This window comes from Athene cunicularia (genome assembly GCF_003259725.1).
Source record: "Athene cunicularia isolate RWA chromosome 2 unlocalized genomic scaffold, athCun1 chr2_part1, whole genome shotgun sequence".
Classification (NCBI taxonomy): Eukaryota; Metazoa; Chordata; class Aves; order Strigiformes; family Strigidae; genus Athene; species Athene cunicularia.
Genome location: NW_020799095.1, coordinates 76,055,243 through 76,069,612, shown reverse-complemented (window position 1 = coordinate 76,069,612; position 14,370 = coordinate 76,055,243). Strand labels below are relative to the sequence as shown.

The window sequence follows — 14,370 nt, the reverse complement described above, 5'->3', positions numbered from 1 at the left end:
ACGTGTATGTGCACTTACATACACATACACATAATCAGAGTAAGAACTGACGAAAAAATAAAGTGGATCCTTCAAATTCTGCTAATTGTGCAGCATGGTCACAAACAACATAGTGGTTTTCAGGAACAGCAAAATAAGTAACAGAATCTCCTCATGCTACTAGTGGACACCATTTTCCTAAGATCTAGTCAGGTAATCTCAATCAGGAAAACACTGCATGAGAATTCGTAACAAAAATTTATGGAATGTTCTTGCAGCTGTAAAACTTTACAAGATGTTAATTAAAGAAAAATTATTCCTGTTCTGAACAGATAATCCAGGTAACAGTAAAGAATGTATTTTGTGCCCTTCCACCACTGTTAACAACAAATCCGGGTGCCAGTGACATTGCTTAAAGAAGGAAAATGACAGTGATGGATTCTGTCTGTCTTTAGTTCAGTCCTGAAAGCCTGGCCTTACCTGAGCGGTTGTTAGGAGACATGCGCACGGGAGAGATGGAGGGCGTGCGTGATGAAGAGTACGGTCTTTGCCGATCCCTTTCTATTGTTGAAGATGAGGCTACAAAGTGATACTGTGACCATCCATCCTGCAACATCAAACGTCGCGACAGCAGTTAGTGAAAACGCCATACGGTTCACCACTTTAAGTACAGAGTATTTTCCTCTTGGGTTTTCAATATGTATACACAAGTAGGTTACTATATCTTCTTCCTGCCACTGGGTGGCAAATATTTTTTTTAGCGGTGCAGGATACAACGTGCTGATTGTACTGACACATCAGGAGAAAAATTAAAATGCAGAAAGTTCTATAAAACAACACATTTCATAAGGACTTAAATTATGAAAACATCAAACAATTCTTAGGCTATTTGTTTAATAGTTCTGTCTTTTTCCATGCCTCTATTTTCACATTGTGTTCTGGCTATGAAAATATTCCAAATCATAAGACTACTTGTTTTCATGGTGAAAGTTAGTTTTTGCTTTAAATAATTTTTATCATATAAGGAAATTCTGGAGTAAGTAGATTGTGAAGATCCAAGAATATAAAAATTCTTGCAACTATCTGGGTATCTGTAGCCTAGTTATATTAACTGCCCATTTTTTCACACGTGAGGAAAAAAAGAATCAATGCATTTTCCTCATTACATTTTTCTCCAAGATGTACAGAAAGAAATTCTATTCCATCTATTTAAAACTGTGGTGATGGTGATGTATTTAAAAAACAGAAACAAAGTAATACGAACACTAGTAACAGCTAGTTCAGAAATTAAAAAGGAGAGTTTAAATCACATATGTTTTGTTCCCGTACCATTATATAATGCAATAATCCAAAATAATGTACTTTACAGTTTTAAAAGGATATTAAAAATAGTTTGAAAATATGAGAGTAAATTGACTTTTTCTAATGCTCTTATTAAATGACTATTTCAAATGTCTTAAAGTATTGATAGATTGTAACTGTCTTTATCCCTGATTCATGTGAAATCTAAATCAGTAACACAAGAGTTTTCCAAGTCTCACGCTGAAGGCATAAGCCTTTTAAAAATGCCTACTTTCTGCTGGGCTCAGTGGAAATTGGGTCAGGCACCTGGCATGGTGCTAAACAAAATTTTTGCAATGAAATGCTGAATAAAAATAATCACAACGAAATATTACCAAAATCCAGTTGGAATTTTCCTGTTACTTACAGAAAAATAACTCACTGTTGAAGTAGTAAAGACTGTTCCCACCCCCTACATCAGGCTCCTCCAGACACCCAACCCTGAATCCCACGCCTTCCCATTCTCTGTCCTTGCCCAAGGCATCTCTCTGACTTTGTTCCCTCCACAGAAACCAGGGGCACCTGGCTATTGGAACTGCAAGAGAAAATGGCTTAAAAAATACTCCTTCAACTAAACTTTCATGAAAGAGAAATCAGCAAGACTGTGACACAGCAGGAAGGAATAAGATACCTGATGTAGAGAGAAGCGTTACAAGTAAATTAGGATAGACAGAGGTGACTCCTAGCTACGGATTCTGAATGTCTGTACTCCCTACATAATGTATTTGTATAAACATGCATGTATCTCAGTCATAATTTAAAAGAAAAAAAATAACGGAAGAGTGAATTCTGGGTCATGGATTTTACAGTAGTCATAGAGTCCATAATGAGTGCTTGTCTACAGAGGTCACTCATATTTAGGACACTTTGCTGAACTGTACCTCATATTTCATGACAGTCATATAAGAAAATAAAAGGAAGAAAATCAGTTAATGAGTAAACAATAGTAATAACTTGAAAATAGAAACAGTTAATCTTTAATACCACTTGCTGCAACTAAAATTTTCTATATCCAATCTTTCATTTCAAACAAGCAGCTTCTACACAAGCTGCATCGTCCAACCTAGGGAAAGGATCATGAGAATGCAAACAAAAACATCTGTAAAGCCCTAACTTCTTAATGTTATATCAAATTGGAAATTATTCACAAGTTTTCAATATATATACGTATATTTGTGTATGTATATATATAATACATACACATTTTTAAGAACTAATAGTTTATAGCTATAATTATAATGATAGCTTAAGTCCAATAATCTTATCCAGGCATCAAGACTGTAAATAACATAGCATTATTTTTACATCTCCTGCTAATAATAACTTGCATGGTGATTTCTCTACTATAAAAACGAAGTATCAAACATGTGAGAAGCTCTTGCTTTTATCCTGCTGAAGATAAACAGTTCCCTTCTTACTCCTTCTCTGGGGTCAGAAGTTCTTACCAGAAAGGTGACTCTCTATAATTTACTCTGTTATACTTGTCTGATAAATTATTTTCTTTTAAACACACTGTTGAAGAGGAAGATATCAAGAGCACAGACTCTGTTTCTGATAAAAGGAGAAAGAATAGACTATTTATTACTGTCTGCCTGAAAAAGGAGTAGACATCAGCCATGCTTACATAGTTTCCAGCTTTGTGGATCTGGATCCATGCATGGCCAGGTAAACTCTCCTTTTGCACTCCTGGTTCCCCCAAATAAATCCCTGGCATGTGGTTAAGAAAAAAATGACCTGAATCTTCCCCTAAACCTTTCTGGGTTGTCTATTTTATCTCTACTGTTAATAGTAATGCCTGGACCCTGGTTCTGATGGGAAGTGTATGAAATAAATCTGTTATCTGCATGGTCCCATGGACTCTACTGGAATAGTGTGTGGCACCAGTTTTGTTCTGCAGAATATCAACGGGTACTCTGTCAAAGTTGCTTCCTCAGAAACAGCATTGCAAGGTGCCTTAAGAGTGAGGGAGCAAAATCCAGCTGTAGTTGGGATGCTGGCAATAGCATTCTTTGTGGCAGATGTTTTTCCTTCTCCTCCCTTCGAATTTTCTCTCTGCTGAGAGTAGCACCTCTAAGGTCTTCAAATAAAATCTGCTACACACATTCAAGTTTGCAAGCCCGATCAGCTCAATAAAACAAGTCAGGCAAACAATAAACTCCAACACGAGTACTGTGGTGACTTGGCATTGCTTTTGACTAAACAAAGCATATTGCTAACACTGTACAACAACCTTCATGGTGTTTTCTAACAGCATTATGGGCAGCTCCCAGACATCACAGTATTTCAAATCCCCAATACTTTCATGTCATCTGTCTTTACCTCTCTTCTGCCTCAAGGAACAAGCTCCTTTCCTTGGAAAGGTAAACAGTTTGTAACAAATTCATTAAAACTATCCTCATCAACAATTCCAAAAGCTATTAGCGTTAAATATTGAAACTAATTTTTAAGAGCCTAAAGGGAGTATTTTCAATTTAATGCCGAGATAAATACCACCTGACATGATGGCTGCTTTCATTAGTTTGTTTCAGCTCTAGTGCCTGTAATGAAATTTAATTAAATTGATCTGGATACTTAAAGGTACAGTATATAGCAGTGTCCTGCAGAGAAGAAAGCTAACTCAAAAGCAAAGTGTGTGAGACTACGTTTCTGAAACCAATTTACCAGCCACAAACGTGACGCAGAAGAGGAAGAGTAAGACAAAAATATCTGACAAGTTGGAAAGAAATTCAATGCAATTCTATTACAGAATGGATGCATTTGTTAACTTGCAGCGATCAATTAATAGGTGGCAACTGCACACTTCAGGAGGGCACAGAATAACTGGAGTACTGAAATAGCATTATATGTCCATATCATCTCGTCCAAGGCACCTTCTACTGGGCATTTTTCTATATTTTGCCTAGAATGAATATATGTATTCTCCCTCAATTATACTCCATAACACCCAAACATTAAAGCTTGATTGGCAGTGACATGTTTCTGACAATATTTTCTTGGGAAAGCTGCAGGGATTAGATTTGGGGTGGAGATTGGACAACCACTGTAGAAAACAAAAGTGATATTGTAGTCTCACTGATCATCTTTTACTGGTCTTAAGGACTGAACAGGTCCTTTGTCTCCTTGCTCAACTGTAAGTCATTTTGAAAACAAATTTTTTTCAAGCCCATGGGGGGGATGACTATACTTACTGTGCCAAACACCTACTGCATAAGTGTTTTAGGATAATGTAATTTGGATTTTCCACATTACTCTTTTTTTGTTTAAAATGTAGGGGGAAAGAGGAAATTTTCTATTGTGTTTGCAAGAATTTCAAATTTTCATAACTCTCCAGTAGCGAATTCCTTGACTTGAGGAGATGATTTGAGGAGGTGGGTGATACTAGACACACCATTTTCTTATTTGTAGTATAGAACACTATGAGAACTGAATGAAATTAAGCCCTGATGGGAAGTTGGGGATGAAGCACCAACATCGCCAGCCTTGGTGCAGTGCCTACCCTGGATAACCTCATGACATCCACTCAGAAAGAAACCTTGCATCAGCTCATGTGCTAATAGCCATGCAGCAAAAATAAAAACAAGCTCTGCCCTCTGACTGATGATGCTCATCAGCTGCTAAGAAGACACTGACTTAAAAAGCACTGAGTAGTTTAGAAAAACCATATGATGGCTGCATGCACATCACTGTCTTTCAGTGCTGAAAAGCGTAGTCTGCCCTGACTCCTGGCCACTGATGTTCTAACGTTGTCAGTAAGAAGGAGAGCAACTTCTTGGAAGCAAGGAAATCCCACTAGGGAAAAGAAACAAAAATGGTGCAACAAATCCAATAAATGAAAACAGCTAAAACCTGAGAAACTACATAGGTGTGTTGTCTTCCCCAAGCTTATAAACTCTCCAGCATGCTACTGCTTGCTTCAGGCCTGATCCTCTTGTGACTTGATTTAATAGACGTTTTCCACATGATTTGAAGCATACAGGATCAGACTTGTTTTGTCATCCTACCTCCTTATCTGTAAGCCAGCATTTTACTGGTTCCAGGATATTAATTGTAATAATAACTGCTCCTGTAATGGTAACAAGCTGTAAAAATGTGAAGTTTGATAGGCAACCACTTGCAGGAAACAGTAACTAGACCTACCAAGGGTGTTAGAAGTAGGTGATACAGCAATAAGGCAAAGTGCCAGTAAGTACGCAACATAGGATCTACTCGCTTTGAAACTCAACCAGACATTGTTCTGAGTTGCTGGTGTTGCCTCTTTCACAAGCTGAAGCACTGCTGTCAGGTTAAATGAAACACCCTGACTGGTGAGCACCAGTGTGACACTGTCTAGAGCAAAAGATAAATCCGATGTGAATTAAGTCAAGGCTCATCAGACTTACACAGGTCTGGGCAATTCTTCACTGGGAATTTGATGTCATAATGCTAATAAGACATAACAGAAATTAGAACTGGATCAAATTATCTACATTCATTGATATATGAAAATTATGTGCGTGACTTGACTGCGGTGAGAAATCTAAAAGGGTAACAAGGTTGGGGTGATCCACATATGCATCTCACAGAGCTCTTAAAAGGGAATTTTGAAATACTGTGGTTTAAATGTTCACCAACCAGCAACACTTATCATTAGGCTTTACAACCTGGGATCATCTTATTTTCTTTTAATAGATGAGGAAGAATAAATACATTTCCAAGTGCTTCTCAACAGAGATACCGAGCCTGACTTCTCTCTCTATGCCAGCCCCACAGCAGTGGAGAGACTAACCACTCCCCACCAACACACCTGAATATTAAGTATGCTAGCAGGACTGTTCCCCGTGTGCCACCGAAGTAGCTGACAAGGAAATGTCAGCTGCTGAAGGAGAGATGGAGAGGGGGGCTGTTCTCTAAAAAGGCCCCACCTTTGTACCTAAAGTGTGTTTACTTTGGAAGAGGCATTTCAACTAAATTCTTACAACTTCAACAACCCTAGAAAGACTCTTGAAAAACAAACTAGTTTCAGATAAACTATCTAACTTAAAAATAAAGATGGTCTTACATTTTTTCTTTGAATTTACAGTGCCAATCCTATTATCAGTAAATGATTCCTCAAAGGATTGTCCTTCCTGGATTTGCTTGTGTTGTTTCCAGGAAAACTCAAAACCACCAGAGAATTCCTGAGCATTGATCTGCTTTATAATGTATTCTGAATAAATCTGCTTCACTGATGTTTTTTACTGCCATCAGTTAAGCTACAATTATAAACAGTATACTGAGATTTTTACTCCTAGAATTTTGTCTTTTGCTTCTGAAGTGCAATTCAAGACACACTGTTGAAGAGCAGAGTAGGGATTGAGCCTGGAAGATCCTGCTGTTCTCCCAGCTTACACATCAGCAGTTGCTGTTTGGGTTAAATCCTTCAAACTAATCCTGCATTAAGTCTGCAAGTGGAAATCTGGAGTAATTTCTGTGGCTTCAAAAGACTGTGGCTGCTGACTCCAGTTGTCCCATTTCCCCGCCTCTCCCAAAGACTTATGAGCCAGGCCCTCAAAATCAACAAAGTGAAGACACGGATCATTGAAGCTTATCTTAATTTGAGGATTTTAGTATTTATGTTTATAGTCTTTTTTTTTCCACAGTTTATGAAATCCAGAAGATTACTTAAAACACAGAAATTATTCAAGTTTGGGGATTTAAAAATATTATAGTTTGGATAAGAGTGCAGGAGTTGCTCACAATATGACCACTTAGCCAAAGTGGTTACAGGAAAACAATTGCTTCTCACGCCTTCTGATAATGATGATGATGATGCCAGTTACTTACTGGTTACAGGTTACATTGGGAGTATGACACCTGCTGCTGTGTGAGCTCCAGAGGAAGGCTACTCTCTCCTCCCTTGCACAGATATAACTGAGGGGAGAGAACCTGCTGAGAGCACCATGGGAGCAGTGCCATCGCTTGAGCCAAGGCAAAGAGCAGTGGCGGCTGGGCAGAGGATTAAGCCAGCTTGGGTCTCTCAGGGACTGTCAGCCCCCTGCCGCAGTGCCTGATGGCTCCCTGGCCGGCATGGTCGTGCAATACACCGCCCCCCCCATTTCAGTCTCCTTTCTTACAATGTGCAGTGAGCTCGACCTCAGCACTTCTCTCCCTTTTATTTGGAATTTCAATGTACAAATGGCTTTTACTTACAAGTGACTGTTTCTGCATCACAGACACAGCAGAAGTTCAAGAAGCCGAAAGAGAAATACGTATTTAGCGTGAGGCTTAAAGAACGGCTCCTAGTCAGACAGCCATTAACCACAGCAAACCTGTCTGGCACTGGATGAGGATTATTCAGTTTTCTGTAGGCTCTTTAAAGTGACAGTTTCAGAATCAGTGGTTAAACTCAGTATTTTTTAAAAGAGACGCGTACCTCCCAGCCTCCATCTCAGCTTCTCTGAAAGCAAAGACATTATTCTTCTATTATAAGCATTCCACCCCAAAATACTTTGGAATATTTTCTCCCCTTGTGTTTCTCTTGTTATCACAGAGCCTGAGGTACTATATTTTTCTGAAAGTATCACCCTATTTTTTTCTTTCAAAATGCCACAGATGACCTTGGCCAGTTTTTTTCAAATGCTTTTTTTTTGTGTGCAGTGTTAGCATTGTCTAATCACATATCTTCTACTGTACTTTTACATCTCCTCCCTTGATTTTAGCTATGAACAAACAGATGATAAGAGAGAGATATGTTAATTACTTGCCAAATCTATCCAAGTGCGAAACAGCTAGGAAACTATCCCTGGTTTTATATAGTGCAACTCTCGGACGTTTCAGGAAATCACTGAGGCATTGCTTTACCTATCCATAATTAATTATTGATTTCCTGTTGTGCGAGTTGTGAAGATGACAAGACCTAATCTGATGAATAAAATAGCTATAAGAAAAGGGAATCGTGTGTGAGGCAAAGCATGAAGGACAAGACTTCAGATACGGCAGAGTTCATTATTCATTTTGTGGAGGCTATATGCAGCTAAATAATAAACCTTTCAAAACACTGCAATAAAATGAAATAAATTCATTTTTCAAAGCATCACTTTGCCTCTTACATAGAAATAAAATGGTTTTAATGCATTTCAGAGAGAATGAAGGCAGTACTTGGCCCTACAGCTAGAATTTCTGTTCTTCTCCTATTTTCCTCTGCATAAGGTATTTAAGCTATAATTTAAATTGTTAGAATCATAAAGAACTATTTTTTCTTTTATCTTGTATGCACAAAATACTTGCATCCAAGAAAGTGTTTACAATAATTTTTGACTTGTACTGTCATTTTCATTCCAGTAATGCAATTTCATCTATCTCAATATGTTTATGCCCTGGAAATGCAAACTCAGGCTCTTGGCCACAAAATCACAGGGATAGGACAAATCTCAGGGATAGGACAAATATGACTTTATGCTCAGGGTCAGTTTCTTAATTAAGCCTACTCTCCTTACAAAGGCTAGAAACTAATCAACAACTCTTATCTTACTTTTCATGCATTAAACCACAAAATCAACAAAATACAACTCTTCTATTATACCTGTGAACATAAAACATGAAAAAAATAATTATCAGAATAAAACCTTCATCATTGTCTCTTACGGTGAAGAACGTGGTAGGAATGGTGATACTGACTGTGATCAAGGACTTTGTGCTTTCTGAAGGGTAGCACTGTGGCCGAAAGCAGAGGATCATTTTATTCAAATGTGTAGCTCTCTGACAAACAATGAATCGGTGCCCCTTTGGAAAAAAATCTCTAGATAAGCTCATGCTGTTCTTTGTTTTGGGGTCAAAAGTTCTTGAATAGATAAACTAGAGAATTCAAGATCCAAGTAATAACTGCTAAGCTGCATGAGTTAAGGGTATGCTGCTTTGAACATGTAGTTTACCAACACACTTAGACATTAATAATAAGAAATACATATTCTTTTTTACTGAAATACATTTAAGAGTTTTTGATTTGGAAAATAAGAGCTTTATTATTATTAACTTAAACAGGAACATGCTATTGGACCAAAGCATACAACTCTCATTCTAGAGGAATTACAACTTTCTATTAAAGCACTTTGTAATATTAAAAGTAATGAAAACAATTTAGAAACTTTCAGTGAAACTTTTCTACTTTCTGCAGGAAGAAGAAGTTATAGCTCTTTTATCATGATGAACTGTATCACCCAGTAAACAAAATAAAAAACCTCAGAACAAAGGACATACTACAAAAGAGACTCCTTTCAAAATACAAGGTTTCTTTCTTTGAGTCTGAAACGGCAGACGTATTTAGGCCATTTTTGAATTCTGTTAGCAGTTTTAGGAAGAGAAGAGGGAAGAAATGAGAAGGACTTCCCAGCAACTTTTTCCCCCACCCATTCTTAGATCATGCAGAACATCAAGGAACCAAAAGTAGGACACCGATGCACCAACTTAATATTCCATTGAATTTTGATTGAATTTACATGTACTGGCCATGTTAAGCAAACACTTTTAACCTCCTTATAGGACCCAGAAGAATGAGGATGATATTAGCATAAGTACAGCAACACAGCGGAGGCATCAGCAAAAGATGCCCAGTGTTATGCATCAGACCACCACAGCTAGACAATTTACCTCTGAGAAGAAACTATGCTTCAATTGACATAGTAATAAATGTAATTTGATTTCCATCTCCTCTGTGCTGCTTGCATATGCTATCACTATTAGCAAAAGTTCCACTGATCAGATTCATCTGCAAAGCTGCAAGTGGCTATCCAACATACCCATTCGAGTTTGCTAGGAGAAAATGAGTTTCTCACCTATACTCTTTACTACACATGTGCTTTTATCTGTGTCTGGAGCTAGATATGCAAGCACCAAGCATATCTAGGTCCAGACACAGATAAAATTAAAAATTATATTTTGTTCTGAATGGTAGAAATCATGCTCCTCAAATGAATTTTGGAGAAAAAGACTGACATGAATTAAAAATGGTATCACTTAGCATGTATTTTTTTTAAAAGACTTTTGAAAGTCTTTACAAAGACTTTTGGATTCTTTTCAGTATTGTACATCTGAATCCAGCTAAACTTTGTTTGCCATTAATGTTATTTATATTTGCTTAAAAATATTTAATACATTATTTAAGTGGACTAAAAATGTTCCCAGTCCCAAAAGACATGCAGAAAATTTCTTAGGTATCTACTTTGTATTCAAGTATTAAAATACAATCGTGTTCTGAGGAACTGTACTTTTGAGAAGAAAAAATTTGTAGATGTGACCTTCCACTTATGTATAACCCTCCAGATTATGAATGCCTACTTGTACCTCTACCCTAAGGATATTTCAGGAACTTCAGTTATACAATTCCCTTTGGAAAGAAGGCTCTAAGTTAAAGATACTGACTCCTGGGCTGCATTTTAAATTTTCTTTTCTTCAGAGCAGTTCAAAAGGTGGAGTACTTCAGAGACAGACTTTACACAACTATGAGATTGAATTTCTCTCTTCTAAATCTGTACTTACCTTAAAATGGACTTGGGTTTTCAAGTGAAAAATACCTAGTCTTTCTCACATAAGTCAGCTAGAGCTTATCATGAGACTCACTGTCATTGCTGAGGATACTTTAGCATCACGGATATGTATGACTCATGCTAAGCTGTTTGGACAAACTTTGATTCTTATTTATTTAGCACCTCTTGAGCCTAGTAAGTTTTGGTTGAGAATGGTGTCAGCTTTCATGCACTTCTTACTGATAATTTAGAAGAATTACTGCTAAATTTCATTGTTGAATTACTGCTTACTACAACGCTGAATGTTAAAGAAAACACTATCATGCCTTTAAGGCCCTCATGGGAAAAGCAACAGTCAAGCATAGCTGCAGATACTTTCTAAGCTCATAGCTCAAACCATTAAGGTTTATTACTTTATGTGTTCCCAAACTCTCTTTGTTCAGACATCATGCTTAAAGTCAGCATCTTCTACTTCCATGCTGTGTTGTATGTATGTTCTACATACACCACCCCGCATTTGTGTATACACACAATATGCACATATTTACCAGCAAAAATGCAGATATGTTGTCACACAGACATACAAGTATTTGCAAGGAGTGCAAGAAAAAACAATTACTTTAGCTTCAATTGTGCTTAGTCATAATATCTGTGGTTTTTGGATACCATTTAGTAAAAAAGCCAGTGCAAAAATAGTGTAAGGACGGGTAAGGTCTAGCTCCAGCTACACAGGACTGTTTTCATGGAAATACTATCATCAGAATTGAATCTTCAGGTCAGCACAGACTGTATCTCAGATTACTGATGATATTTTAAATATCATAATAAACATGGAAAATGTTTTAGAAGGAAACATATAAATACTGTAATAACTAAAACATGATTACAGGGAGGGTAGGTGATACTGTGCAGTAAAAAAAACCTTTCTTGAGAGTATCACAAAGAATTTAACTACATAAAATGCAAAATGATTAAGTCTATTATACAGTAAATGATGGAATCCAGAAGAATCAAACATTTGAAAACATCTTCCTTTAACCACTGATGCAGAAACACAAATTTTGATACTCCATCATGACTTATCATTGTCATATAGACAAGAACTTTAATATTTTGGATTCCAGAAGATTTTATACCTTTTCAGGCCATGAAAAATATAAAACAAATTGCAATAAGATAATGGCAATCCCTTCTCTTTCTAGTACTTTCTGATACTGCTAATAAAATCACAGGGGGTTAGAAGGAATCAGGAAAAATATTGGTATGATGGATAAGCAAGGAAAATCAGAACATGATCTCCTTGACTACACAAGTGAAATGATAACTATTTGCATTAAAATAAAATTGAAATAACATTCAGTTTGACTTAGCATTTTGTAATATTTTAGATAGAATTTTGTCTTTTTTTCTAAAATGTTTTCCTTAAAAAACTAGTAAAATGATTTAGAATGATAATACAGCCAGGTGAAGACACTAAATCTATTTGTTTTATTCCTTCCACTTTCTCTCTCTTTTAAAAAAAATTAAACACAGTTTATACACCACGTTTTCCATGTGTGAATACTTCTGCAAATGTCAATTTTTTACTTGTATAGATCAGCTTAATTCATTTGCACAATTTCCTCTTTAGGCTTCATGATTTTGCTCATGAGATATAAATTCCTATTGTATAGACAAACAGGATATTCTTTAAGCAGGCAACTGGCATTGAAAAAGCCACAAATGTTAAAATTTATTTGACAAAGTTTTGAATTATTCTTAACAAAAAAATCCCTGGGAAGGGACACAATCAAAAGAGGATGGAATGATTAAATGATAAGTTTATACTACACAGGGATGCTGCCTAGTGCTAATTATGTTGAAAAAAATAACATCAAAGTAGAAAGAAAACCAAAATTCCAGACTAACGCATCATTCCTTACTGAAGAGGTTTTGTGTCTCTAAGAAAGAATATGAAAAGATTAACAGATTATTCTTTGGTCTGCAGCTACTACCTGTTATTTCCTGCAGAATAGAAAATATGCCTTTGCTTTAATGAAGAAATACTTCATATTTGCATGTGTTTTGGGAAAAGCAAACCTATTTTACATGAACGGTGGAAACTAATATACAGCATTAAACATAGAATTAATAGTAATTCAATACACACACACACAAAATCAGTGATAGCAACTTTCTCTCTAGTACTGAAACCAATGACAATTTCATGATTAAGTATTTAACAAATTGCCATTTGATAAAAAGCCAGATTTAAAACACTCACTTAAATGCAAATAACATGTTTTTAGGCAAGAAAGACAGAAATAGAAAGAAAAAGAAAAAGGATTTATTTGAAGACTATAATTTTTTTTGTTGTACTGGTTATAATCTGTCTTCTAAAATTACTCAGATGATACTTTAAAAAGGCTTAAATATGTTAATTCCACAGAAAATGTCCACATTTCCTTTATTTAAAATCAATTTAGGAATTTGCTTAATACCTGATTAACAAAAGAATGTCATATATGAGATGATGAAATGCTGGGTGTTTTGAATATCATATTCCTATTAGCTAAAGATTAAAAGGATTTACCCTAACCCTTGAAAGATATTTATGTCTAAAGTATTTAAAGCAGATCTCTGATGTCTTCTCCCTTCCAGGCAAACTTGTTCAAAAAAAAAAAACAACCAACCCTGAAAGAAAGAGCATAACTACTGTGTCCTGTGTGACCAGCAAAAACATGTAAATTCTTATTTTCTCTAAATATTTTATCAGAAATAATACACATACATATATATATATATATATACACATATATAAAAATAAAGGTTTCTCCATGGGTTTACTTGAATGTTGTTCATGTGTAGAAGGTCGTCTTTTTTTTTTTTTTTCTTTCAATAATGCCACAGCATTACATTTTATTATGAAAAAACTATTAGGAGGAAAAAAAAATGCACTTGGTTAAGGGAATGGAATTTAGTACCTAAAATTAAACAGGGCCTCTAATAAAAAAATCTCCAGTCAATTACAGTTGAGATGCTAATTCTCATCAACTGTTCTTATGTCGGAAGGAAACGTCTGTCGCTCTCATTAATACAGATTTTGAAAATTAGTATTTTAAGAATTTAATTGACTCCTGGACACACTGATTTTTCTATAGATATACTTGTTTACCTGGTATCCTCTTACTGAAACACGCAGCTATTGCTTTTTTCTTAGAGATGCCATCAGGCCAGAAAAGAAAGCAAAGTGCTTGAAAAACTTAATCTGCTATTGCAAGATTTGCTTATCAATAACTGCCTTTCTGTTTGAAAGGTTCAGACAATCAGAAAAGAGATTACACAAATGCCAGAAAGCCTGCCAGGGAACTGAATGTAATGCACTTGTCTGCCTCTCTGGTATATGCTGTCCTCAGAGAGAGCAAAACTCTACACACCTTCCTCACATGGCTGAAATGAATGGGACTGCTCTCCTAAGTGAAGTGAGATGCTTTCCATCCAGAACTTACAGGGTCATTAAATTGTGTAATTTAAAAATATATTCTCTAGTAACGCTTTGTTGCTTTTGATTCAAATGGCTCCTGTAGAACTC

The 14,370-nt window shown here is 36.1% G+C and overlaps 1 protein-coding gene across 7 annotated transcripts in view; it reads right to left on the bottom strand.

Annotated features, from left to right (window-relative positions):
* The window catches only part of LOC113476639 (catenin delta-2), a 266,375-nt gene that overhangs the window by 15,227 nt on the left and 236,778 nt on the right, over window positions 1–14,370 (bottom strand). For all 7 annotated transcript variants that reach the window (XM_026842472.1, XM_026842471.1, XM_026842466.1 and 4 more), the window contains one exon: window positions 460–586. In XM_026842472.1, the coding sequence (XP_026698273.1) occupies window positions 460–586 (127 nt within the window). The remainder of the gene's footprint in view (window positions 1–459; window positions 587–14,370) is intronic.